Below are 27,361 nucleotides of genomic sequence, written 5' to 3'. Positions count from 1 at the left end.
GGTTGAATTGGCATTTTTGATGATTTGTTTCGGTAAGTGCATACCGAAAGGTATCAGAATCTGCAAAGTTGTGTTTTAGGTTGCATGTGACCTTTAACTGCCCAGAGCACAAGGCAAGGTAATAACAAGTACCATCATGTAACAGGCAGCTAGAGACACACAGACACTATACCAAAGTTCCATCTCTTCGCTCAGGAGTGAGGTTGTACGCTGCTTTATAGCAGTATTCCAACAATGTCACGGCGGGGAAAACCAGAAATGGGCTCAATACATTGTAACAATGTGTGCAATCAAACCCAAGTCCTCGGCGTGACGATCAAACGCTTTAACCATTGGGCTGTCACGCCATACCTCTTCACTAGGGATGTACAGACTAATTTCAGAAAACAAATCAACTGGTCCTGACGTAATTACGTACGTCGATGCTTATGCTATTGCCCACTGGACTGTCTAGTCCAGGCTCCATTAATTACACTCCGCCGCCATATAGCTCCAATATCTCTGGGTGCGGCGTAAAACAAAGAGCCCACCAACCATCACTCGAAATGAAACTCCGAAGACAATGGACAAGACAAATGATCAAGAAATTACGCAATTTATTGAAAATACTATAATAACAGAAAATTTCTAGCTTGAACTATTTATTTACAACCAGCAAAGTAACAACGAGGTATATATTATCATCAACATAATCAATATAATCATCAACAAACTTATTTACATGACTTCAACAAATCGCTGACACAGCTAAAATGACCAGGAAGGCACATCACACAAGCACGTGTTTACTGAGGTGCCTGTATGTGTCCAAATACTGGACAGGACAGCAATTGGTCGCACGGTAGCGTGTCACGTACGAGCTATATACAACGGTATTGTGACACGCGCAGGATAAAACACTGAAAATAGCTGAAACATTTGGCGAATTCTTAAAGGTTCCCTTAATATTAATATGAAAATATAGTGTATTTGGTACTAAAATAATATGTAACATTAATCTTACATATATTGTAGGTATATTGACGAAAATTAGAAAAATTTTTGATGAAAGAATCATAACACAGTACATGCAATAGTGAAATACAAAACCTCATATCCACTTATTAATATCACAATTAAATGCAAAACACGATTTCGGTAATAAAAAGAGCCGATTTCTAAAGAAAAATATATCATTTACAAACGCGATTGTCTCAACCGAAAATGGCCCTATTAGAGTTCGATATGTATGCATATTTCCATCTTTTCATAACCAATTTAACGTGTTTTTCCTTTTTAAAATTTGAATGTCCGAAAAACTGTCTCTAGCCTATGACCCGCTTCGTGTGGACTGACCGTTCACAAGTAATGGAGATGTGCGACCGTACACGAAGTAACAAGTATATACATTATTTACATAATGTCTATAATATGTACAAACTATTGCCGTGACCTTGACCTGACGTTACGTTTTATACAACACGCGTATAATCATACATCATAGCTGAGAATAATGCATTAAAGAAATGATCATATACATTAATACAACGTTGAATAACTGTAACAAGATATTGCTATTGATGGACAGCGAAAGTTAACGTATCACATCCGCTTGGCCTACTGGAAGCACACCCTGACGTGTCCCGCCGTCAACTCTAAACACCACTTTCTTCCAACGGCTCTTCACACCGTCACTTGTAGCTCGTCTCGCGGTGATTGGGGGGTATTTCTGATGTAAAATACCTCAAGGAAACTAACACTTTATGTATCTTGATTATGTTTCCAATTTCAAAGCAGCAACTTACATCTTGGCGGGGGCGCCATTACTGCTACGTTTCACCGGAAGCTGCTGCCAAACTTGACACAGCGAAGCCAGCTCCGCCATGACAAGCTGGCCTTGACCTTGATCCATGACCCTTTACCCATATGTCAGTTTTACGGCAGTTTGGGAGGAAGCATCCTGTTTCGACCTTCGACTCCTGTTTGGTTCTTTCGCTGTTTCCTCCTCTTCAACCTCTCAAACTTTTCCGTCTTCCACCACTTCCTCACCAGTCGAGCCAATCGTTTCATGGCGTTGCTGTACCTGTTGACGTCGGTGGACGCCTTTGACGCCTTCTCCTTCTCATACCCCTTCAGTTCCATCCACCGTGACCTTGACCTATGGATCATCCTCTGTGTACGTTTCAGTGTCCGTAGAAGCTCCCGAACGCGTTTGCAGAGCTGCGATTGTACTTTCCTGCACTGAAAGAGAAAACATGGAGTCATGATAACAGGCAACGTAGATGGAAATGTCGTGTTTTTAAATCCACTGTGATCGGCGTTACTGCAACAGACTGGTCTCTCACATTTGTTTCAGCTAAGTTATTACTTTGTCAACACAGGTAAGAATTTGGCGAAAAAACCATGCCATGGGTAGCCTAATGGTTACAGTTTTCGCTCGTCATGCCCAAGACTCGGGTCGATTCCTGGGTACAATAAGTGGAGCAGGTTTATGGTGACCCTCGACGTTACATTGTTCAACGGCTTTTGCGGCGTAAAACTCACTCACTCCTTACAATATAGGAGCACCTGCTTACCCCTCGATGCTCATGACATCGATCACTGTTTTGAATGGCCAAGTTTACAAATATAAAGATGCGGAGGTAGCTCAGTGGTTAAAGTGGTCAAAGACATCTGGACATCCCCATATGGAGATATACAAGGGGTACTGAGAGCCTGGTCTATCCGAAATCTCATAGAGACCCTATCAACTCAAGATTATCACGGGGAACTAGGACACAAACACGGGGAACTAGGTACCCGGCCATACCCTGCGGAACCCGGGGTAGAACAGGCCTTCAGCAACCTATGCTTGCCATAAGAGGCAACTATGCTTGTCGTAAGAGGCGACTAAGGTGAGCGGGTTAACACAAGTCATCGGTTCCCAATAGCGCAGATCGATGCTCATGTTGTTGGTCACTGGATTGTCTTCTCCAGACTAGATTATTTACATGCCGCCGCCATATGGTTGGAATATTGCTAAGTGCGACGTAAAAGTCACCCACTCACTCCGGTACCCGGTCGTCTGAAGGGAAGACCAAGGAAGCCAACACTGGGTACAAGTGTGGTATTCTGTCCGGAATTTCTACTGGGATACGACCACGCGGAAGTGAAGACATTTTCTGCTATTTACCCGCAGTGGAGACAAAATGAGATACAGGAGACCAGAATAGGCAAGTAGTGAAGCGTTCCGAATAGAATAACAGAGTGACAGCTGTAATCGTACCTGACTGTTGCCACATTGAGAATGAGTACACGAGATGCTACTTTCATCACGAAGTCACACGAGTACAGAAGTGAGGGTCACCTCCACTCAATGAGAATCAAACACACGCATATGTACATATAGGAGTAACTGTAGCTTTTCTTACGCTTCCACATGTGTTATAACGTTTAGTTTTGTATTCTAACGATCACCCACGCTCATCGAAAGGTGCAGTGTATGCTTATAAAAATATCGTTGATTCATCGTTCGTGTATGTTTGGGCTCCGACTATTACGACAAGCCGTAAATGATGGGTGTAGTGTTCTTTCAGAACCACCTACGTTACAATGATGATATGATACGGAATTCTGTCAATGAAATGTACATAACCCGAGTGGAGGCACGTGCAGACGTTGTTAAGGTAATAGTCAACTCGCGACGGAATCTGGAAACTCGCTTAGGAGAAGCCATGGGGCGTCACGTGACGTCATGTCTGTTTTCTCTGCTGATCATCCTAACTCGATTACACCATCTGTACAAACTATCAGCTGTGTGTTCGTAGTCCCTTCAAGATGGCCATGGTGTTGGGGTGGTCGAGTGTTTGTAATCTACTCGAGCGAGCTTAGTGTTAATCATGTTAACGTCGGTGCGTGTTTGTAGTCTACTGTGGTAGCCATGGTGTTGGGGTCGGTGCGTGTTTGTAGTCAGTTGTGCTAGCCATGGTGTTAGGGTCGGTGCGTGTTTGTAGTCTACTGTGGTAGCCATGGTGTTGGGGTCGGTGCGTGTTTGTAGTCTACTGTGCTAGCCATGGAGTTAGGGTCGGTGCGTGTTTGTAGTCTACTGTGGTAGCCATGGTGTTAGGGTCGGTGCGTGTTTGTAGTCTACTGTGGTAGCCATGGTGTTAGGGTCGGTGCGTGTTTGTAGTCTAATGTGCTAGCCATGGTGTTAGGGTCGGTGCGTGTTTGTAGTCAGTTGTGCTAGCCATGGAGTTAGGGTCGGTGCGTGTTTGTAGTCTACTGTGGTAGCCATGGTGTTAGGGTCGGTGCGTGTTTGTAGTCTAATGTGCTAGCCATGGTGTTAGGGTCGGTGCGTGTTTGTAGTCTACTGTGCTAGCCATGGTGTTAGTGTCGGTGCGTGTTTGCAGTCAACTGTGCTAGCCATGGCGGTAGGGTCGGTGTGTGTTTGGTGTCTGTCCGTCTTAACCGTGGTACACAGATAGCCGTATGTTTGTCATCTAGCCACGGTGTTTGGAGAGCTCCCTGTCTCAAGTCTACTCAGACTTGCCAAGGGCTTACAGCGGTTGAGAATGTCGGAAAGGTACCAAGTAGTTCCAGCGTCAGTCAAGAAACCAAACATTGCTTGTCTGGCTGCGTTTGGGTTTTACGTCTTTTTATAAACTTACATTTCTGAGACTAAACATCAGTCTAGGACACATGCACCTGAGTACAGACACAGACCATGGATGTGCTGGTAGGGCACGATAACTCGTTTTCAAATACGTTTAACGCCCGTACCCCCAGGACAAGCTTTTCTCACCGGCGCCAGCCACTATCTCTGTTTAGGGTGGCGTGGAACAAGGGGACGGGTTCCTGCCGTACACAGGTTACAATATGGCGAGGCTAGCATCAGCTATTCCCTGGGTGAGAGATAAGCCCTTCCTACATACGCAATTAAGCCATTGCCTGCAGCTAAAAGCGTTACTACACAAAGAAAGATCACGTAAATACGTAATGAGAAAACGGTGTGTTTATCAAAGGGTTAATAAAAGCAATACTGCCGTGGATAAGTGGATAACAAAGGCTACACGGTGTTGTGAAGTCGGGGAATAAAACCTGATATACATTCTCTATGAGTTGGCGAGAGATTGCACAGCACTACCATAGTATGTACAGTTAATACCACAGCGAGTTCATTTCGGGCGGTGGGGTAGCCTTGTGGTTAAAGCGCTTGCTCGTCGCGCCGAAGACCCCGGTCGATACCCCACATAGATACAGCGTGTGACGCCCATTTCTGATCGCCCGCCGTGATATTGCTGGAATATTGCTGAAAGGGGCATAAAACTCTAATCAGTCACATTCATTTGCGAATCCGGCGAAGAGAAACCATCGAGCTTCCCCACTAGAGATCCGGGTTAGAATTTGTCTTCAGTAACCCATGCTTATCCCAAGGGGAACTGGCTGGTCAGGCTCGATGACGTCATCGCTGCATCTCAACTGCATGCATCAATGTTATCATACTGCCCACCAGCCTGTTGAGTCGAGCATAGATTCTTTACACACGCAATTCTTACAATTGGAATATTACAGTGTACGACGATTAACTGGCAAAGCAAGACACGCGCTGGAAGAGAATCTTTTCAGACGCTGTTGAAAAAAGCCAGTAGTCGCATTTCCGTCCGCATACTACGTTTTGTGGTAAACAGACATCTCTGGTAGCTGATCATCTGTAGTATCCAGCAATCTTTCAAATCACGTACACCGTGGTGAAATATCGGGTTAAATTATCTATATTGCACTTCTATCTCCCAACGCTTAGCTCTATCAGCGGCCGTGGAACGTACGTGGGGCCCACATCTTCCTCTGCCGTGGTACCTGGATATATAGGCTATCTGATGCTACCAATGTTATTTAGCCGTCTACTCGTCCATTTCTTGCCATATGTAACTGTGGTTTACTGCCAAACGTAATGCAGTCTTAGATGGGAGTCGATAACTTCAAAGATTATGCCGGCATCAGTCAGTAAATGAGTTTTTTGCATTGAATAAAGTCAGCCCATATCGCGGAATTATCGCTTCTTCCGGCGGTTTACCTCTACGGCACTGTTTCATGTGCGTATTATTACGCGGGTGTGTAGGGGGAATACTTACTGACCCCTCCCGGTTCATCTACAGCAGGTGGTATGGCAGATCGCCAGATCCCCCCTTACCCCCTCCCCCTCTGCGTCGACCGTGCGTCAATTTCACCACTGCCAAGCAATCACGATGCCCCACGAAATCAACTTTGCAAAAATCTCGCCGTTTTTCTCTGAATGTTTCGGAAACGACATACTATCGTCTAGACACCCTGCAAATGGGTTCATCTTTATCAAACTGATTTAAACCATAAACCCACGCTTTCTCCAACTTACAATGATTAAATCAAAGGTTTTTCACTTCAATTACACATGTATACACCGTCTTTAAAATAGATATACATAGGAGCGAGCCAAGAACCTGTTCTCCAAGACATTTAATAATGCTTTGTCTTCCAGATAATCTTACGTCATACATGTTCGTGTGTAGTCGTATTTAGGGACCTCCTCAAAAGCTAAAATATTATTTTTACACATCTGAGCAAGATTTGCGGTTTACGAACGAAGTGATGAGTGAAGACTACGTTCTGGCTTCGGACCAATGGATAACTACGTCCATTCCTTTATCCTCAACGAAAATGGTATTTGATAAGATACTGTGAATTCCCAAAAATGTTTCTTGATAAAGTCCCCGAAATATGTCCGTCTATCAGTAACAGAGGCACTGATGAGGCATCCTGTCTACTGTTATGCATCACAAGAGTGGTCACGTGTCACTCTATCTGCATCTGAATCTACCGCAGAGGATGTAGGTTGATAACCCACACTCACTTGGAGATCCTTCTGTATACTATTTACTGAAATGATAGCCTAAATGTTTGTTCACGCAAACACGAAACGGCAACAACAGGAAGCGCTTTCCTCCATACCTTGAAAGGTGGTGTGCGAAGTTTTGAATGACCCCCCACCACCACCACCACCACCACACACACACACACACACACACACACACAGCCTGCTATGTTCATTATCGTACTGTTTGAAGTTTTCAGGAGATATATTTTAAATTTAATGTAACATAAAATAATGTACTTACGAAAGTAGTAACATCTGCCTTAACTAGTTGTTTTGCACCTGTGTGACTGTTTTTTAAATTGATGCATCACTCAGTATTCACAACTTGCACCGTAACAGGCGGTTTTAGTTCAAAACGTTTCCGTTTTACCAGCAGGAACTAACTGTAAAATTTTCATTGCAATGGAATAGCATTCCCTTTCATTCCATGGATATTTTAAAATCAGACACAGTTCGTGCAGCTAATTAGACTTTTTATGACATAACCCATGTAATATATCAGACACAGTTCGTGCAACTAATTAGAATTTTTATGACGTAACACATGTAATTTTTCGGATTACACTTTCTCGGTAAAGAAACGATTCTAGTCCTTTTATTGGGTTGAATCTGATCCGGGATTCGAATCCACCCTCCCAGATTGAGGAACCTAAATCACCAGCCGACAAAGTCACAGTGGAAACCCGGGATTTTGTTGGGTTTTTTTGTGTTTTTTATTGAATGAGTGAGTTAAGTTTTACGCCACACTCAGCACAAAATATTACGGATTCATGGTGGCAGTTTTTGAATAGAATCAAGCCTGGATCAGACAATCCAGTGATCAACAGCATGAGTATTGGTCTACGCCACTTGACACGAGGACCTGTGTCAACCAAGTCAGCGAGCCTGACCACCAGATCCCGTTATCCGCCTCTCATGTCCATCATGGGATGCTGAAGACTATTCTAACTCGGACTTTCACGGGTCAGTTTAAACAACGATGGAGGCCACTGAAGACAGTGAAAGGTGGTTACAAACTCTGAAGTGACCGATTTCTGTGCTGTGTAATACACACGGCGGAACTGATTTATCAGAGTGACGGAGTGAGTGAGTAACTTTCGTTTTACGCCGCTTTCAGCACCAGAAATGGGCTTCACACATTGTAAGTACCCATGTGGGGAATCGAACCCGGGTCTTCGGCATGTCGAGAGAACACCTTAATCCTTCAGTTACCTCACCGCCCCTGATTTGTTAGACTTATCGTTTCAAATAAATTGTACTGACTTCAGCCCTATACAACATTCTGTCACCCACTGGTACATAATTTAAAGCATGTTGCAATAATCAAGGTTACTCAAGTCCAATTCTAACCCCGATGTTCACTGGGAATTGTCAGTGAAGACTGCGATTGTGTTTCAAATCGATGCTTTGTCTGCTTCGGACTCACAAATGAACGCTCGTATTTATCCTGTTGCTATATAAAAATCTGTCGTCAACGCATAGAGAACGTATATCAGGTTTTATTCCCCGACTTCACAACACTGTACAGCCTTTGTTGTCCACGCATCTACGGCAGTATTGCTTTTATTAAACCTTTGATAAACACACCGTTTTCTCATTACACATTTACGTGATCTTTGAGTAGTAAGGCTTTTAACTGTGCATGTGAGCAGGGCTTAGCACTTGATTATAGCTGATGCGATCGAACAGTGGACCGAGTGAGCGAAATAGTTTTACGCCGCCTTTAGTAATATTCCAGCAATATCACATATTGTGAAAATATAAATCAACCTACCCGTTTGGATGCTTTCCTCCCGATCTTGGTGGATTGTCTGAGAGTGACCTCCAGGACTGAGGTTTTCTCCCACATCTCGAGACTCTGGCGGTGGGCGAGACGACTCTCTGGAGACAAGTTTGACAGTGTCAGGGTAGCGATTGATGAGTATCGAAGTTCATATAATAACGTAATTTCGTTCCAATTCAGGATCCTAGAAGGTAGTTCAGTAGCACGTACTACTCGGTCAGGTGTTTACTTAAGCGAGTTATCATTGTACATGTCATTCCAACAAGCCTTCTTCTTGTACTGGCAAATAAGGATAAGTTGAGCACCGACCTCACAATTGCGCCCGTACTAGCATGCATGAGTGCCACTCTCTGGCTCTTGCCATTGTGGGCGAAGGGACCAGGTTGTCCGCGATCAAGTGTGATCACATAAGAGTGAAAGCAAGGCGTGTGCAGCTGTGCGCGGAATAAATTTCATTGTCATGCAGTGCACGTGCACTAGCCTACATTTGCTGTACCTTTCAAAAACCAAAGGAGTTTGCTCATTGCCGTGCACCGCCTACACCGCTGTAAACGCTGTCATTGCGTGGGTCCAACTTATGCTTGTTTACCAATAGGTCACGGACAGGGGCGACTAGTTATGAATGGCAAGTTGTATGCCCCAAAGCATTCATTAGACAGTTATGATGCAGTTGTCCTGGCAACACTCAGGAGGTACAGGAATATACTTACGAGCTTTATGCTGAGTTTCAAAGGGGTAGAGGCTGTATCGAAGGTGAGGTGCAATCTTGTCGTGGTCGATTTCATCACGTAAATGCTTGATTTCACCCTCCATGATCTGCACATATCGCAGCGCATGCGCATACTGTCCGCTCTTGAACGTCTTGGTGTGGTAGTGTCCCTTTCCAGCCGTTGACAGTCTGATTATCTGAAAGCAAAAGTCTCATGGATGAGCTGGTTTCTTAGCAACGGAACTGGAAGTCGTAACCTGGTAGTGATGTCTCTCGCTGCACATGTGACATCACTACCAGGGTGAGAACCCAAGAAAATACGGACAATGTAAGCCCCGATCTCAGCAGCGCTTGCGAACGTTTTGGCGCTCATTGATTACCTTTAAGGTAAGTACTAAGAAAGTTTCCAAAATCACTGATTAAAAGTGACAAAAAACTACCTGAATTTTTTTCCTGTCCCATGACCAGAAATATGCAAATAATAGCATTAAAAAAATACTGTCGCTAATGGAAGCATATTAGATAAAGAATCACCTACGTACATACAAGTATTTCTACGTAGATCAAGGTGTCATCTGCGTAGGAGAAAATATCTCCGCCGTAGACTAAGTTATATTCTGCGTAGATCAAATAGTGTTCTGTGTAGATAGAATATCTCCTAGGTACATGAAAGTGTTTTCTGCGTAGATCAAATAGTGTTCTGTGTAGATAGAATATCTCCTAGGTACATGAAAGTGTTTTCTGCGTAGATCAAATAGTGTTCTGTGTAGATGGAATATCTCCTAGGTACATGAAAGTGTTTTCTGCGTAGATCAAATAGTGTTCTGCGTAGATGGAATATCTCCTAGGTACATGAAAGTGTTTTCTGCGTAGATCAAATAGTGTTCTGCGTAGATGGAATATCTCCTAGGTACATGAAAGTGTTTTCTGCGTAGATCAAATAGTGTTCTGCGTAGATGGAATATCTCCTAGGTACATGAAAGTGTTTTCTGCGTAGATCAAATAGTGTTCTGCGTAGATGGAATATCTCCTAGGTACATGAAAGTGTTTTCTGCGTAGATCAAATAGTGTTCTGCGTAGATGGAATATCTCCTAGGTACATGAAAGTGTTTTCTGCGTAGATCAAATAGTGTTCTGCGTAGATGGAATATCTCCTAGGTACATGAAAGTGTTTTCTGCGTAGATCAAATAGTGTTCTGTGTAGATGGAATATCTCCTAGGTACATGAAAGTGTTTTCTGCGTAGATCAAATAGTGTTCTGTGTAGATGGAATATCTCCTAGGTACATGAAAGTGTTTTCTGCGTAGATCAAATAGTGTTCTGTGTAGATGGAATATCTCCTAGGTACATGAAAGTGTTTTCTGCGTAGATCAAATAGTGTTCTGTGTAGATGGAATATCTCCTAGGTACATGAAAGTGTTTTCTGCGTAGATCAAATAGTGTTCTGCGTAGATGGAATATCTCCTAGGTACATGAAAGTGTGTTCTGCGTAGATGGAATATCTCCTAGGTACATGAAAGTGTTTTCTGCGTAGATCAAATAGTGTTCTGTGTAGATGGAATATCTCCTAGGTACATGAAAGTGTTTTCTGCGTAGATCAAAAAGTGTTCTGCGTAGATGGAATATCTCCTAGGTACATGAAAGTGTTTTCTGCGTAGATCAAATAGTGTTCTGCGTAGATGGAATATCTCCTAGGTACATGAAAGTGTTTTCTGCGTAGATCAAATAGTGTTCTGCGTAGATGGAATATCTCCTAGGTACATGAAAGTGTTTTCTGCGTAGATCAAATAGTGTTCTGTGTAGATGGAATATCTCCTAGGTACATGAAAGTGTTTTCTGCGTAGATCAAATAGTGTTCTGTGTAGATGGAATATCTCCTAGGTACATGAAAGTGTTTTCTGCGTAGATCAAATAGTGTTCTGTGTAGATGGAATATCTCCTAGGTACATGAAAGTGTTTTCTGCGTAGATCAAATAGTGTTCTGTGTAGATGGAATATCTCCTAGGTACATGAAAGTGTTTTCTGCGTAGATCAAATAGTGTTCTGCGTAGATGGAATATCTCCTAGGTACATGAAAGTGTTTTCTGCGTAGATCAAATAGTGTTCTGTGTAGATGGAATATCTCCTAGGTACATGAAAGTGTTTTCTGCGTAGATCAAATAGTGTTCTGCGTAGATGGAATATCTCCTAGGTACATGAAAGTGTTTTCTGCGTAGATCAAATAGTGTTCTGCGTAGATGGAATATCTCCTAGGTACATGAAAGTGTTTTCTACATCAAATTATCTTCTTAAACGAAAATATTCTCTACACAGATGAAAGAGTGTTTTGTGTAGCCGAAATATCTCCATGATACATGAGTATTTTCTGCGTTCTGCGTAGATGAAAATATCAAGCAATAGGTTCTTAAACGAACTTAGTCTAAAACTAGTCTAAATCTTAAAAAAATAACAACTAGAAACACAAGTACACAATAGAGAGACGACAGGTAGGTTAACCGTCGTGAAAAGGGACACTTACAAGTAGGTTAGCCAGCGTCCCAACTTCCCTCCGTACGGTTTCCATGTAAACGGACATCAGAGAATTCGGTGACCTAATTTCCTTTGCTTTCATTGTCTCCTTCCGTGTCCGGAACCGGAACTGAACTATGATAATCTCCAGGGTGCCATAACTTATGTTTTTCAGATAGTATTTGCCATCATTTTTGGACTCTATGTCGTTATTTGGCCATATGTTGTTTTCTAAAATGTCCAGACTCTTTCTGTAATATTCAACGTAAGCTCGGATCATCGTCTTCTCGTTGAACGTCAACTTGCTTGCTATCTCAATCTGAAAGTAGAAGACGTTTTGTTTCTTCATTGATTATCACACTTAACTAATGGCAGGTTAGAAAGGGTCAAGTCTAATTTTTATCCGTCATGGTTAGGTGGAATTTGAAACGTTCAAGCTTTATTTCGATTAACCTGGATTAGACGGAAATGTTCAAAGAATATTTGGATCCGAGGAATTAGACGGACGTATAAAATGGTAAAGTTCCTTTTGGGTCCGATTATGAAAAGGTCAAGTTTCTTTTGAATCTGCCTAGATGAGACGGGCGTTTAGAAAGTTCAAGTTTCGTCTAGATTAAACGGACGTTTGAAAAAGTTTAAGGTTCCTTTGAATTCGCGGGAATAGACAGAGGTTCATGTTCAGTGTGGGCACTTCAAGGTCAGCCGGGGGTCTCAGCTGTTCAAAGCTCATTTGAATCCAACGGGGTTTGCAGGTGTGTCAACTGTTCACGTTTCAAATATTACAATATGTGTTTAGAATATAATGCCCATTATCTTTCTTTTCACTAAGTGGGGATCGTCTGAGATCTGCATCACTTCGGGCCTTTATCCCACGTTCAGCAGACACACTGTGAAATGAATTTTCGGTTAAAGGAAACTTCTTAAACGTTCATCTGTACTTACTGCAACACAGTCTCCATTGTTGAGGATACCCAGGAACGACGCCGCTTCCCCCCCACAGAGACCGAGGTAGGCGATGATATCGTTTGGAGTGGAGATGGGGGCGTTTCTCTTGCTGTGGACTGGTCTGGTTAGAGATGTCACGTTGCCAAATTTCCTTTGAGAACTGGAGAAGAAAGCACATTTCAGTTCCTGCACTGTTCATATCTAACTACACATTCGTTTCTATCAGTCACTTTCCACGAGTGTCCAAAAGCCTGTATCAAAATCTAATATAATATTTTGTAATGCTAGAATAAACATTTCTCTCGTAAGATAAACTCAGGAGATTCTTCTGTCAGGCGTTGCGAGCAAACAGCGCAATGTATACTAAACAACAAAAGAAACGCAACGTTTTTGTCAAGATTTTAAATAGAAGACATAAACATGAACGCTTTCTTTCATAAGATTCAATGATCATTTTTTCGAAACTTGCGTTTCTTTTTCTGTTCAGTATAGCTGTTAAGGATTGGTAACAACAGCTAAGTGGATAGCGTCTTCTCGTTAAGACAAATACTTGGGCTTGCAACCTGACACGCTCCTACACAAGACCCTGGCGCTTGTGTTGTAGTTACGAAATTAGGTATGCTGTAACTTCAGAAAACTTGACTTCTGATGCATGATCGCTACTTGTGACACTGTACCAAAACACTTGCTTCCATCAGAGACAACCCGTGAAGGTCCCGGGGTAGAACAGGCCTTCAGCAACCCATGCTTGCCATAAAAGGCGACTATGCTTGTCGTAAGAGGCGACTAACGGGATCGGGTGGTCAGACTAGCTGGCATGGTTGACACATGTCATCGGTTCGCAATTGCGCAGATCGATGCTCATGTTGTTGATCACTGAATTGTCTGGTCTAGACTCGATTTTTTACAGACCGTCGCCATATAGCTGGAATATTGCTAAGTGCGACGTAAAACTAAACTCACTCACTCACTCACTCCATCAGAGACCATATATTATATGGTGTCTGCTTCCATCTACCAAACTACATCAGTACTTGTGCACTAAAACACTAACACTGACATTATCTCTATGAAACTACTCTGAAGTCCTTCATAACCTAAATAGCAGGTATTTCAACGATTCCACCAATATACTTTCCTTCGCTCCGGTAAAGACACTGTTGGTAAAGACAAAATCTGAAAATTAAATGAATTACTCATAATCCATTTGGCAAACGTTTCTTATCTATCTTCGTAATTTACCGGAAACAATGAACCCCGTTGCATCACCCCCCTGTGGCGAAGGGACATACGGAAGTGATCAGGTCTAGTTTGGGAGGTTATATCACATCCGCGAAAGTAAAGAGTCCGGACGTTGATGGGAGTTCTTTGGCTACTAAACTACAACCACGCCGGGTGGCGGAGGAATTAGGCTGTAAACAGGCTGAAGGAGAGCGCGCACGTGTATAATACATTGAATAACTAAGTAGAAGACAGTAAATCCTTGTCATGATGGCGGAAACATTTGCGCGTCGGTGTACTACACCATATTATGGTAACGATGAGCTATGGCACAACTTCGCTTTTAGAGGGTGATGGAAAGAGCTTTCAATAATGGAAGTCTTTGGAAATAGAGCGCGTTGTTTTGCAGTGTCACGGCGAGCTGCGTCGACATGAGTTACTACGGGGATGTGGGTCTGGACTAGAATAACCACCGAGGAATTCAGCAAATGAGAAATCCAACCAATACCAGAGATGAGTAATTATAAAGGCCTGGGTCCCAGAATTGGTTTTATGACCAGGAACACATGAAGATCGAGATAGAACTTAGAACTGACCTTCAGTAACCCATGCGACTAACGGGATCGGGCAGTCAGGCTCGCTGACTTGGTTGATATGTCATCGGTTCCAAACTGCGCAGATGGTCATGCTGTTGACCACTGAACTGCCTGATCCAGACTCGATTATTTACAGACCGCCGCTATATAGTTGGAACATTGCTGAGTGCGGCGTAAGGATAAATTCATTCCCTCACTATGCACAGAAGGCCAATCCTAAAAACTATAAGCTACAACTAACCAGTTGACACGAATTCGGAATTGTGCGTCAAAAATTTAACTGGAATTTCTTTTCTCGCTAATTCAATACTGGTCAAGAGAGGGTAAATGCTTGAAAACTGAATCTGACAAAAATGACAAACGTATTAAAATGTTACTAAGTGAAAAACAGTTGCCAAAACATGGTGAAGTTCCTAGACACTACTGCATGTATGCTATCATTGGGTATTCAAGACCTATTGCACAGATGCATGTTTAAGTGAGTGAATGGGGTATTAGTGACATTCCCGCAACATCAAGGCCGGGTCGCCAGAACTGACCTTGATACAATACACCCATGGGGTATCCAAGCCAGGTTTTCGGCGTGACAAGTGAACCTACAGAGGCTTAATTAGTATACGAATACATGCATCAACCACCCCAGGGACCCCGGGCACCATCAAAACGGTCTGTAAATGATGGGATTGCCTAAATGAGTGAGTGAGTGTGAATATGGCGTTACGATGCTTATAGCAACATGGCTGCGGACGCCAGTAATAGTCTTCACACTTTGTATCCACGTGGGGAATCGAACCCGGGTCTTCAGCGTGACGAGCGAACGCTTTCACCACAAGGCTACCCAGCTGAATAGATCCTGCACCATATGAAATCATTATCAACTGATGTCGGTCTCATGACGTGCTTCTTTCAAACAGCCCTGCCTAAACCTCACATACGAGTGCGGTATCATGACTGGTAAATTCATCCGCGCTGCAAATGTCACGGGAGCAGTGAAAATTACATCTTGAATGGATGTATAATTATGAAACGTCTTGGAACTAAGTTTTCTCAAGGGTCCCCAGAAGCAGTGTTACACAACGTTGGCGTTACACCGTTTTGTGGCTGAATGAATGGAACTATGTTTTATCGCGTATGCTTCCGCGCCAGAGCCTCGGTCTGATAGCAAGGTGTGGGCCGGTACCTCCCTTGACGAACCACACAGGCAGGTTGAGGTATCACGGGGGACCCATCAGCCCTGTAGAAACGCTTAGTAAATCACGGACTCGATAAAGAAATGGGTATTTATCTCAACTAGATTTGATATTCACACTGGCTTGTGTTATATCACACAAGATGCGGGACTGTGGACTTCCGGTTGGAACGCAATCAATCTGGCACGAAGAGATAATGAGAGAACATCTCGTTTTGGCAGGCTTCTATTCTGGAAAAAAAACTTAGCTCGTATTATCGGTGAATCCAACTGCCGTTACTGTTTAAATAACAGGCTACGTTTCTGAGGAGATTACGCTTATTGCTAGTTTTCGAAGATTACAGTGACATGTTAAACTACGAGTTTCAGTCCTAGAGAGACGCCAGTTTATGTCGCCTATACCTAACGATAGTCTAAATCTTAATTAATATTAAACGATTTTCACAAACGTTAACCATTACTATAATGTCACTGAAGAGGGTTACCAAACAAAACCGAACGTATACCCCCAACGTTTCATCCGTGGTCATGCATTTTATACGTGTATGGTAATTGTGTCTTTAACCTCTGTGTCGTTGTGTTTATGAAACCGTTTTCGCTTTAGTACCGCGTTTGTAATTTATTTCTTTAAATTCAATTTTCATCTGTAAATTTATCACCTGGCGTTCGTCCTGTGTGAATACATTGGATTATGAATCTTCATTGAGAAAATGAGTTTGCTGTGATATTGCTGGAATATCGCTAAAAGTGGTGCTCTGGGGTTCTTTGTGATTGCAGCATTTGTTCGCATGCTGATGGTCTGGGTTCGATTCCCTGTATGTCTACAATGTGTGAAGACCATTTCTAAGGACGTGCCGTGATTTTACTCGAATCTTGATAAAAGCAGCGTAAATCCACACTCACTGACTCATGAGTCAGCCAGATTATCATTCACAGATAGTGAGGAATTTGCTAATTGCAAAAAAGACTAACCAGAATAGAAAGATGAAATCTAAAGGATGTTGCAGCTACTCCTTTCTTCCTTTGGCCTCGACCGTATTTCATAGGATGAAGGCAAGGTACAAGGTCAAGGACAAATTTGACAAGAGAAAGGGGTGTAACGCCCTTTCAACTGACGCACCAGTTCCTTGCAATCTGTCAACGCCTATGGAGACAGAGCCCAGTCAATGGTGGTGTCACGCCGTCCCATGGCTGTATCGTTATGTGGACGTCAGGGTTTCTTAACCACTTCCTACGACGTAAAAGATCAAGTTTCGAGTACATGGGTTGGGTGACTTACCATCGGAGACGCTCTATCCCATGACTTCCCTTCCCGTTGTTAATCGGAACCTCCCGTCGTGGGCATTCGCCGAGATCGAGGGGATCCGAGAACTTCCGAATGTACTCAAAGGCTGTAATATCCATCATTCCTGATGCCGCCCTGGATTCAAGAAAAGAACTTTTATCAAACCTGCACATTTAGGGCCTGTGTAAAAACGTATTTCTGAAATTAGAATTCAAATGTTTAAACGGAAAGTGGACTTTATTGCATGAATACAAGGTAAATCACGACAATTTTCTAGCACTCGTCAGGAGCTGAGTAGTTTAATTTACAGAGCACACGCCTTCACAATTACACTGCATTTGTATATTAACACGTTTGAAATATCGTATAAATATATGTTCAAATAAATTTAAAAAAACAATTACTACATTCTCATAAATTAACAACATCAAAGGAACTGATGAAATATTTATATTCGAAATTGTGACCCTTTTCACTCTGGTGCTTTTAAACTTTAAAAAATAAGTAATAAAATGTCGATAAAATAGATATATATATTTATATAGAGCATAATATGCCAAAAAGATTGGTAAAGTAGACCAGCATATGTTAAAATGAAATAAACATCAAGAAAATAAATGTAGTGCTATAAGTATTCTAAATACGTGCTCAGGGAACGAGGCGCCTGCGATTGTGTAGATTCATCTGATAGATTACAATGCATAAAACGTGTTTATACTTCATTGTTTATGCAAATCGAAGATTTGGCCTTCCCCTCGCAACTCCCCCTTCCCCTCGCAGCTCGCAACAGCCTGTTGATTGCAAAAGCACAAAGAACCTGCCATGTTTTAATAATTAACCTTCTTGAGCTAATAAACACATTTCTGGTTTTCTCCTCACGACAATTAGGCCGTACTCATCGACACAAAACAGACCATATTATTAGAAACAGGAATATTGTTGAGTGTCATATCTTTCTACTCGCTGAATACAAAAAGCAATCACACAGACACCTAGATCTAAATGTGAAGGTTGAATGAGCCAGTACCATTTGGAGATCTTCAAAGCTCTGTATTTAGCACAGTCTATTACAATCATTTGCAAGCCTTTAAATTCACAGCCGTATTTATTTTCTGTCGGGGAGGCGGTGTGGCTGAAGGGAAAACGGCTCCTATCCCATTAACCGGTTGTCTGTCGGAGGAACGCTTGCTCACACGCTCCAGAGAACGTCGTCCGTCCCCATGCCCTGTTGAGTTGTAAAGCGGGCAGGATGACGAATTGGCCAAACACTAACCCCATTCTCTGAAGCATCATTAATTTCCAAGCTTTATCATAATAACAGGATCATCACGCACAACCGCCATAAAAGCTTGTGATAACACGCTGCTGGCGACGAACAATGCCGCTGTGGGAACGTTGGGGGTAAACATGCGTAGTTTTGTTTCATTTGTGATTTTCGTTTCGCAACGTTTGTTACAGACATCAGTCATTTGTTAAAAGAAATAAACGAGTCAGTGACTCAAATATAATTTTTACAAGTGATGATTTAAACGAATCAAATTCAGCGATGTAGAAATATGACCAACATGATACTTTCTGGATGCCAACTTTGTTATATATTGATGCGATGTTTCGGTTTTGATTCTTCTACCGTTATTAAGGAAGAGTGAGTTTTGTTTTGCGCCGCACACAGTAGTATTACAGCTAAATCTCGGTATGAAGCAAGAGCGATGTAGCATCTTCAAATGCGTCTTTGACCATAGCGTAACGCATATTCTTTGAATATAGATCTATATGATTTTGACAGTTACAAATAATCCCATTTTAACTAACTTGATTCATGAAGGGCTTTGGATTGGCGAAGGGAGGGTTTAACTGTAGGGAAAATATTACGTTTCAGGGACTGCGACGCAGATTAATTTAACCTACTTAGCATTTTGTTTGTTATCTTATGAAAGGCGTGAGAAGTTATATTCATATAAATCTAATGATCCGGTTTAGCGAAGTGAGTCATGAAACATACGAAACAGAAGAAATTCTCCGATATTGTACAAATACGCAAATATACGAATTCGAAGAATGACGCAAACACCCGGCGTTTAACTTAATTAAATGTCAAAGTTTGGACAGTTCTCGAAACCCGGCCCCAGAGTCCCATCCCGGGTCAGACCTTAACGAGTAAGACATACCTAGGCCATATTGTCATTGTTTCCACGACACGAGAGTTTAAGAGATCATATATTTCTCGTGTAGTACTTGAGATACGGAACCAAGGCTCGTCACTTCGGTTAGCTCAGCCTGTTTCCGTGGAGCACGTGCCCACGGGGTCATGTGATATCGGTTAGGTCCTTAATGATTTGAAAATAAAGTCATGTCCGTTAACAAATTTCCGTCAGTCTTTCACCGGAGATGTGAATTTCGTTGATTCGTTAGAAATGAAAGGAGACCGATTTCATAATTAAACTCCTACAGTGATACTGTACCTGGGATAATTATATTTCGTGATTTTAAAGATTTTGACAAATTTCTGTAAGATACGTGTCAAAGTGCAGTGGGTTTTATTTTGATATACTGTAAGTGTGGTCTGATATATTTGTCAACATAGATCTATCAGCAACAACCAGGCGAACTAGTGCACTGACAGATTGTCACAAACAACTACTTCAACACACCACTGGGACACGGCTGAGTCATAAATTCTTTTTTCTACTTCGTTATTTATTCAGTTATAATGGCATGGAATCAGGAGAAACACGAGTGAGCGAATGAGTGTAGTTTTACGCTGCACTCAGCAATATCCCAGCTATATGGCGGCGGTCTGTATTTAATCGAGTCAAGGGTTGCTCAAGGCCAATTCAAACCCGGACCTTTATGGGTCAAGAGAAACAAGAAACATACAAGAGTGTGTTAGCAGTAGTTGGGTAATTCGACAACTTACTGTCCCGAAATACTAAGTTTCATGAACGTCCAGTGATCTTAATAATTCCTAATAGTAAGTTCATTGCAGTGAGTGAATATGGTTTTAGCAACAAACTGTTTTAGGCAATTTGTACATGTCTGCATCCCTTAAGCTGCACATCACGTAGTAACTTCCCATCAGTTTAGCAGACAACGCGTAATCATTGTGAGGTCTTTTTCACATTCGCTTCAGTTAACGTTTTGTGCCGTCTTAAAACAGCGTACATGGCATTATACTTGTAAGTGTTAACAGTCTCGCAAACGCAACTTGTTGAAGCTATGTTGGCACCACCTGTCGTGGAGCCTGTGGACGCTATAATGATGCTATTAGACAAGTATACAATGAAATAATAGCTTAAATCATAATATCTATACATACTGACGTTACCTGTTCTCGTCGTACTTACGGATATCGGCTGAAAAAGCTAATAGAAACAGATCTTATCGCATGAATGCTTGTTGTTTTTAAATGAAGAGACTCCCCCTCTAACATCTGCATCTGTCAACTGCTTGATCCATAAGCTGTATTACTACTCTTGAGCTCGATGAAAAACATGGTCGTCCGCCACTGACTTAACACGGCGTCTCCCATTCTCGCGGCATAACGAGGAAGTAACGTTATGAAGCGTAAGGAAGAGGAATTCTGTCGTAAAGGGCGGGAAAAAGTTATGATTTGTCCAAGTTGGTTAAAACTCACCAATATTTGTTACAATCGAAAAATTTTGATAATTCACAGACTTGGGCCACTTCCTAGTTACCGGTCAGTGATGTAAACAACCGTTAAGTATCACGCATCGGCGATCTCGGCAGAAAATGCGTTTACCGCGAGAATAGGAAACCCGCGAGAATAGGAGACGGCCCTATATAATAAATATTTAAAACGGTCCTCTACAGATTACGTTCTTATATGCACTAATCGTTTGATTTGACGATTTACGAATGGAAATAGAGGATGTCCAATGAAGTCTTGGAGAAAGGTTATCCTGGAGAAAGGTTATCCTGGAAAACGGTTATCTTAGAGAAAGGTTATCTTGTAATGCGTGAAGCACGTTTGATGGATCATTCGTTTTAGCTTGCTATGACGTGATCGTTAATCAAGGTATTGCAATTGGTGGTAAATCTTCAAAGATGTGTTATCTTAAATATTTGTGGAGATAAAACCCAGCGGCATGTCTGTTTTATGACTTGGTTATTTACCGTATAACTAGTGAGACTTCTCTAAGGATCGGTTGGATGCCTTAATCTGCAATATCACACTGCCCTCTCAGCACCGGGGAACATGGGGAGGGTATCAGGACTTCCTGCACATCTTCAGTGTCACAACGCTCCGGCTGCACCGGGGAGAGTATATCACACCCTGATTATTATATTAGGAGTTTACTGCAGATATTTGAAGTGTATCGGATATAACAGTAATACCATATGATACCAGCCCACAAACATGGGGAAAATACTGCCAGACAGAATCATAACCGTATACTTTCGAAGCTACGATGAGCGGATCCTGACACAATCAAGCGAAGCAATTCTCTACACCGAATTCTGCAGTTTACATCGGTTTCATCTAAACGTTAATTTGTCAAGTTGGCGGCGCCTATGGAACTAACACCAACATTTTGTACTTCACAAGGCAGCGCAATGAGCGAGCGAGTTTAGTTTTACACCACTCTCTGTGATATTCCAGATATATGGCAACTGTATGTAAATAATCGAGCCTGGACCAGACAGTCTAGTGATCAACAACCTGAGCATCGATCTGCTCAGTTGGGAACCTATGACATGACAAGGATGGGTTACTGAATATCATTTCTAACCCAGACCTTCACGGGAGGGACCAGTATGGGGTTCCATGAGGAGACGATAAAAAGGTTTAAGAACTCATATCATTCAACGTGTAAACCACATGTACACAATATCGTGAAACATAATCAACAACATCCGACCAGTCTGACTGACATTATGCCCCAGACTGTCCTACACGTTTGATGAAATTGATAATATCGACGTATGTTTACGGACGCTTTGTTCAAATAAACAACCACATCATGAGCGTTTGAAATCCCTCGCGATAGGATGGTTCTGGTTGATGTTCTCTAACACTAACATCATTACCAACGAAGCAACTGCAAGCGTAACATTTCATGCTGAACAATTCCCTCTGGACCAACGCTATCCTAACGCCCGGTCCTGATCTGCTATCAAACACCGCCTCTGACTTATTCTCCGCACCGAGAGGCTGGGAAAAGACCCTTGTCGATGTTTATAAAGACCAGGGTGAGAGAGGCTGTCTAACAATAGCTGGGTGCATGTTTCTGTATTCGCCCCGTCTTTACCTTTATCAAACAGGCTCCGGCGCCGACGTGTTTATATAGTGTCTGTTCGTCATTACTGCGAATTATGAACACCTTGTTCTCGCTACAACTTCTACTACGGCTGCTACTACAACTACTCCCGCTGCCGTAGTATTTCTGCTACTGATATGGCATTGGTTGTAACGTCTACTGTGACGTCCACTACTACTTCTGCAACTGCCCTCGTCCACCTTTTTCGTATTTACCCTTTTCCTTAGCCGCAGCATCTACCGTGACGTCCTCTACGACTTCTACACCTACAACTACTACTGTTTCCTCCAGATGCATCACACGCTCCCTATGCACCAGTTACGTCATCTACTGCTTCCACAGCCACACCAACTACTGGAACTCCAACTCCTAAAACCATCTACATTTGAATCTGCTCCAAGTGTGTCCGGTACTTTCAGTTCTGCTGACTCAGCGTTTAATTCGACGAAATATACTAATGATAACTTTACTATTAAAATTATTGGATTTACAAGATTGATAAAACGGAAATGATGAAGTCAAGGCGGAAAGATGATGAAAGGAAATTAAAAGAAAATATGACAATATATTTTCATTCCTTTGGAAATGTTCCATCTGTACGTATACACACGTATATTACTTTTTCTCATTTGTATCGCAAAATGGAATATCCCCTACTTTTTATAATGGCATATTATATTCATTTAATACCAGCGATACCTCTAATTCTGCTCCATCAGCAACTCCCACTGATGTTCGGACACGTTGTCGTGTTCTGCGTGACTCTGTATCATTACCTCCGTTTGACGTGCCAGAACCCGGTCACAGTGGGTTCGAATCCAATATCTACCCTGATAACAATTCTTTGACACCACTGCTTATCGGTGTTACAACCTCTAAGACACAAGTCATATCGGGGTTTTCCTCTCCTTCAGGCTAACTGAAACCTGGTGAATGAGTGAGTGAGTTTAGTTTAACGCCGCACTCAGCAATATTACTGCTATATGGCGACGGTCTGTAAATAATCGAGTTTGAACCAGACAGTCCAGAGGTGAACGGCATGAGCATCGATCTGCGCAATTGGGAACCGACGACATGTGTCAGCCAAGCCTGACCACCCGATCCCGTTAGTCGCCTCTTACGACAGGCATGGTCGCCTTTTATGGCAAAAATGGGTTGCTGAAGGCCTATTCTACCCCGACTTTGTGGTTGAAACTTTACTTGTCACTTCAAAGCATTTGCCACAAAGTTTTCATATATGGGTATAACATGTAAAGACCATTTCTGGTGTTCAATCGGAATTGCTCGAATATTGATAAACCATGTTCACTTTATGTGCTCTACGTACGTCTCATGTTATGACGACGTTCACGCCATATAACAGTGACTGGCGCGTCTTATTCCATGCTATAGCTAACATTACCTCGTTGAAACGGATCCCATATTCCTCTTGTACAGCTAATTGTAACTCGTAAACTAGGATAGATGTTGCCAGGACTGGTATGTCTCCATAATCCACAGGATAGCATATCGTGCATGAATGCATATCACAGGACAATATGCACTTGGAACGACGTCTTCCTACCATAACGTCAACGTCAACTTCATCAAAGAGACCGACCATCTGATATTTGTAGACGGAACGTGGGGTGTTTAGAATTATTCTGTAAACGAAAATGCTTAAGTGGTCTCAAGGACAGTACGATATTGTTTGCAGGACTTGTTGAACGTTCCATCCAAGTGCCTGATATATGTGTTCTACTACACTTCTAATACTTGCATACCAGATTAAAGCCTCTGAATATAGAACTTTTGATTGTAACAAGTAAACCAATTTAATTTTAAAAAGCAGCCCAAGGGAGATCGTACCTCGGGAAATCTAGACGTGCTCCAGCATCGCAGGGAGGGGTAGGCAGTAGGGAAAATAGTGTGGTTCAAGGACTGTGAGACGGACTACCTGTATACCAATACAGATATGGAGCACCCGATTACAGGTTAGCATGGTAGAATCGGGTAAAGCTTTTGTCAAGTAGCATACATCAGGAAATTTGACAGCATTCGCCTCGCTCAGTATCCCATACTTCAGGGTTGTGGCTACGAAGAAATTGAAACACTTCCAAGCGTCACCACTTCTGTTTAAGAATTAGATCTCCATGGCGAGGTCAACTCAGCTGGTACAGTATAGTAAGAAGTAAGCACGTAGAACCTAAAACCAATACTTAGCTTAAAGATTTACTGACAGTAGTGATTTTCTTACCTGTGTGGTGCTTGTAATAATTCCAACATACATAGTCCATATTTACTGTAAGCATAAAGGACCTTCCGAACATGTATACAGACTATTTACTAATAAGTGAATGTTTGATTATTGCTTTACGCTGCGTCTAGCGATATTCCTGCATTATCACAGCGGATATGCAATAACACGGTATAGATGAGGAAGTAACTGCAGCAACATAATATATTTCATACATTTAGTTTATCCCTTCTTCCTTCCTTCAGATGACTGTCCAAAATTATCTAAAATTTACTATGAATCATTATGTCTTTTCCTGACATCACTTCTGTCGGCTCGGCGATGTGGACATCGTAATCACTGCATATCAACTGAATTCTGACTCGCGTATTCCACACACAGGCACTTTTTAGGATTTTGTGGTTTTGTATTAAAGTCCTTAAATGGCCACCGCGAGTTAGTGTGGACATGTGCGTCACCTTGTAGGGTAGGATTACATTGTTAGCTTATGACCTTGTAACCTATACTCTGAACATCGCTCTGACAGCCAGACATTGTGTAGAACTAATTAGTCAACCCTGAATCATAATACACCTGTTTACGCAACGCCGAGATCGTTATAGCAAGTAAATTGATTTAAAGGTCCAGTGCAAATGGATGGATTTAAAGGTCCATTACGGATGGATGGAACTAAAAGTCCAGTACAATTCGATGGATCTAAAGGTCCCGAACTAAATAGAAGGATCTAAAGATCCAATACAATTGAATGTATCTAAAGATCCTGTGCAAATGGATGGATATAAAGGTCCAGTACAGATGAATGGATATAAAGGTCCAATACCACTGTGTGGATCTAAAGGTACAGAACTAATGGATGGATCTACGGATCCTGTACTAATAGACGGATTTCAAGATCCAGTACTAATGGGAGGAGTTAAGGATCCAGTGCAAACTGCAGAGTATGACTGTATCTAGAATGGTCTTGTTATTAATAATACTGTCACTAGATAAATGGACTTTAGCCAGCCGGTAAACCAGCTTCCTCATCCAAGGTACAGCTCCCCACAAAACAATATTATATAACCAGAAAAACACAGATCAGAGCGAGGCCTGTACTCAGGGGCGTATGGAGGTCTGGCCTCTACTTACTAACACACTGTACTCTCCGACAAAAATCTACTCAGGTCAAAACTGACCTGCTCTCTAATTGACAGTGACAGTGTCTGGTTGTAAACCGGACTGTGGTATGTGCTGGGCTGGCTATATCAGGAGAGTTAGAAAATTTTCATTTTCGCAAACCTTTAGCCATTCCGTATACTAGCAGTATACATGACTCAAAATTGATTTTCTAAATGATTTGACATCGTTCATTTGAGGGATATGCCGTAAATTTATCGTATATATTAATATAATTAATACCCTTTCATGACATAATGTTTCAAAGGAACGAAATTCGGTTTTGTTATGCGTCCATGTGTTGGAGAATGACTTGATTGATCATCGTACGTGTGGTATCGTCGCACAGTTTGAACACGTGTGACAAGTCACTGCATAGTCAGAGATAACATATTGACCTGTTCCTGTCACTAATATCAAGCATGTATGAATCCTTAACAAACAATACCCTGTCGTCTGCTCTGCGGGTCACGTGACTTACCTTGCCATCAGCGATAGAGCGAGTGTGGCGAGAAGGACACGTGTTGCCATGGTATACGTGTCCACTGAGCGAGTACCTCTCCGTTTAGGAAGCACCATATCCCATGTATCAAGAGTCTCACACTACCACACCATAGGCCGGCCGCATCAATTTATACCACGCAATCTCACAAGTGAGGCGTGCGCGTGCGCAGGACAGGATGCACTTCGCAGCAGACTCTTGGCACCGCTGTGACGTGTGTTGAATCGTCTGCTACACCAGGTACAGCACGTGCGGCGGGAAACTGGACACAGGCTCCGCTCCCTCCCGTCCCTCCGCGCTCTGGTTTAGATTCTGCTGTTTAGGATGCACTTTTTAACTAGCTCCGGCAATATCGCGGCCGGTGTCGTTGCGATACAGCTGATAACGCCGCACACATTTAGCACCGGGATTGGCTTGTACTCGCCTTGTATTGAGCAACGCTCTGTGATGATTGGGGCTCGGTCATAGGGCACCGAAACTACCTGACAGGCCAGGGGTGGGGGTCGGGCTAGCTGAGAAACCATGCTAATTGCAAGACTGACAGGGCACGTGCAGATGCTCGCCCGCACCAACAGGTGTCTTCTCTTCCCAAGCACTGTCGGCCCAAGGTTGAACATATGTTGACGAAGCTGACCCTTTGCCATACGGAAATGCTCCTACGGTGGTAAATGGATGCTGAAGAGATTTGTGAGTGGTTAGTTCCGGTGATCTGCAGCTTTTGAAGGTGAAGAACATCCTTTGTCTTTATTTCGTTAGTTGGTTAGGAGCGTGAACAATTGTGTATGGGGATTAAGTTTGCCATTACTTACCACTTCTTGGAGGTATTTTGTTTATTAAATCCCTCTTTACAAAGTGGCTTGATAATTAACCCATCCCTTACCTGTCGTATACTACTTAACATGTCTGCACAACCAGTTGAGGTTAACGTGCACCAGGATGCCTCATGCTTTAAATTAAGACGTGTTCATCACTAGACATGGCGGGGAGTTACTTTCAGGAAATTTGGATAAAACAAACGGTTACAAACGTCGTCAGGTTATTCGCATATTTTTCAAATTGTTGAAGAGTTCATGTAAGAGTAGGTT

At 42.4% G+C, this 27,361-nt stretch overlaps 1 protein-coding gene across 1 annotated transcript; it reads right to left on the bottom strand.

The window, feature by feature from the left end:
• Nucleotides 1-579: 579 nt before the first annotated feature.
• LOC137281771 (uncharacterized) lies at nucleotides 580-26,620 on the bottom strand. The gene is made up of 7 exons (XM_067813381.1): nucleotides 26,256-26,620; nucleotides 17,099-17,239; nucleotides 12,811-12,973; nucleotides 11,879-12,187; nucleotides 9,362-9,557; nucleotides 8,643-8,749; nucleotides 580-2,220 (listed from the first exon to the last, which is right to left on the bottom strand). The coding sequence occupies exons 1-7, from the start codon at nucleotides 26,351-26,353 to the stop codon at nucleotides 1,915-1,917; spliced, it is 1,320 nt and encodes a 439-aa protein (XP_067669482.1). The 5' UTR covers nucleotides 26,354-26,620; the 3' UTR covers nucleotides 580-1,914.
• Nucleotides 26,621-27,361: the final 741 nt, after the last annotated feature.

Source organism: Haliotis asinina, chromosome 4 (genome assembly GCF_037392515.1).
Source record: "Haliotis asinina isolate JCU_RB_2024 chromosome 4, JCU_Hal_asi_v2, whole genome shotgun sequence".
NCBI classification, from domain to species: domain Eukaryota; kingdom Metazoa; phylum Mollusca; class Gastropoda; order Lepetellida; family Haliotidae; genus Haliotis; species Haliotis asinina.
Note: the sequence above shows the minus strand (reverse complement) of the source record. Positions and strands in the feature narration are given on the sequence as shown.

Bases quoted from the DNA above. Each gene is read 5' to 3' on its own strand.
- LOC137281771 (XM_067813381.1), bottom strand. From the start codon at position 26,353: ATGGTGCTTCCTAAACGGAGAGGTACTCGCTCAGTGGACACGTATACC. The intron at 17,240-26,255 runs GTAAGTCACGTG...TCTTGAATCCAG, and splicing joins GCTCTATCGCTGATGGCAAG to GGCGGCATCAGGAATGATGG. The intron at 2,221-8,642 runs GTAGGTTGATTT...TTTCTCTTTCAG, and splicing joins GGAGGAAAGCATCCAAACGG to TGCAGGAAAGTACAATCGCA.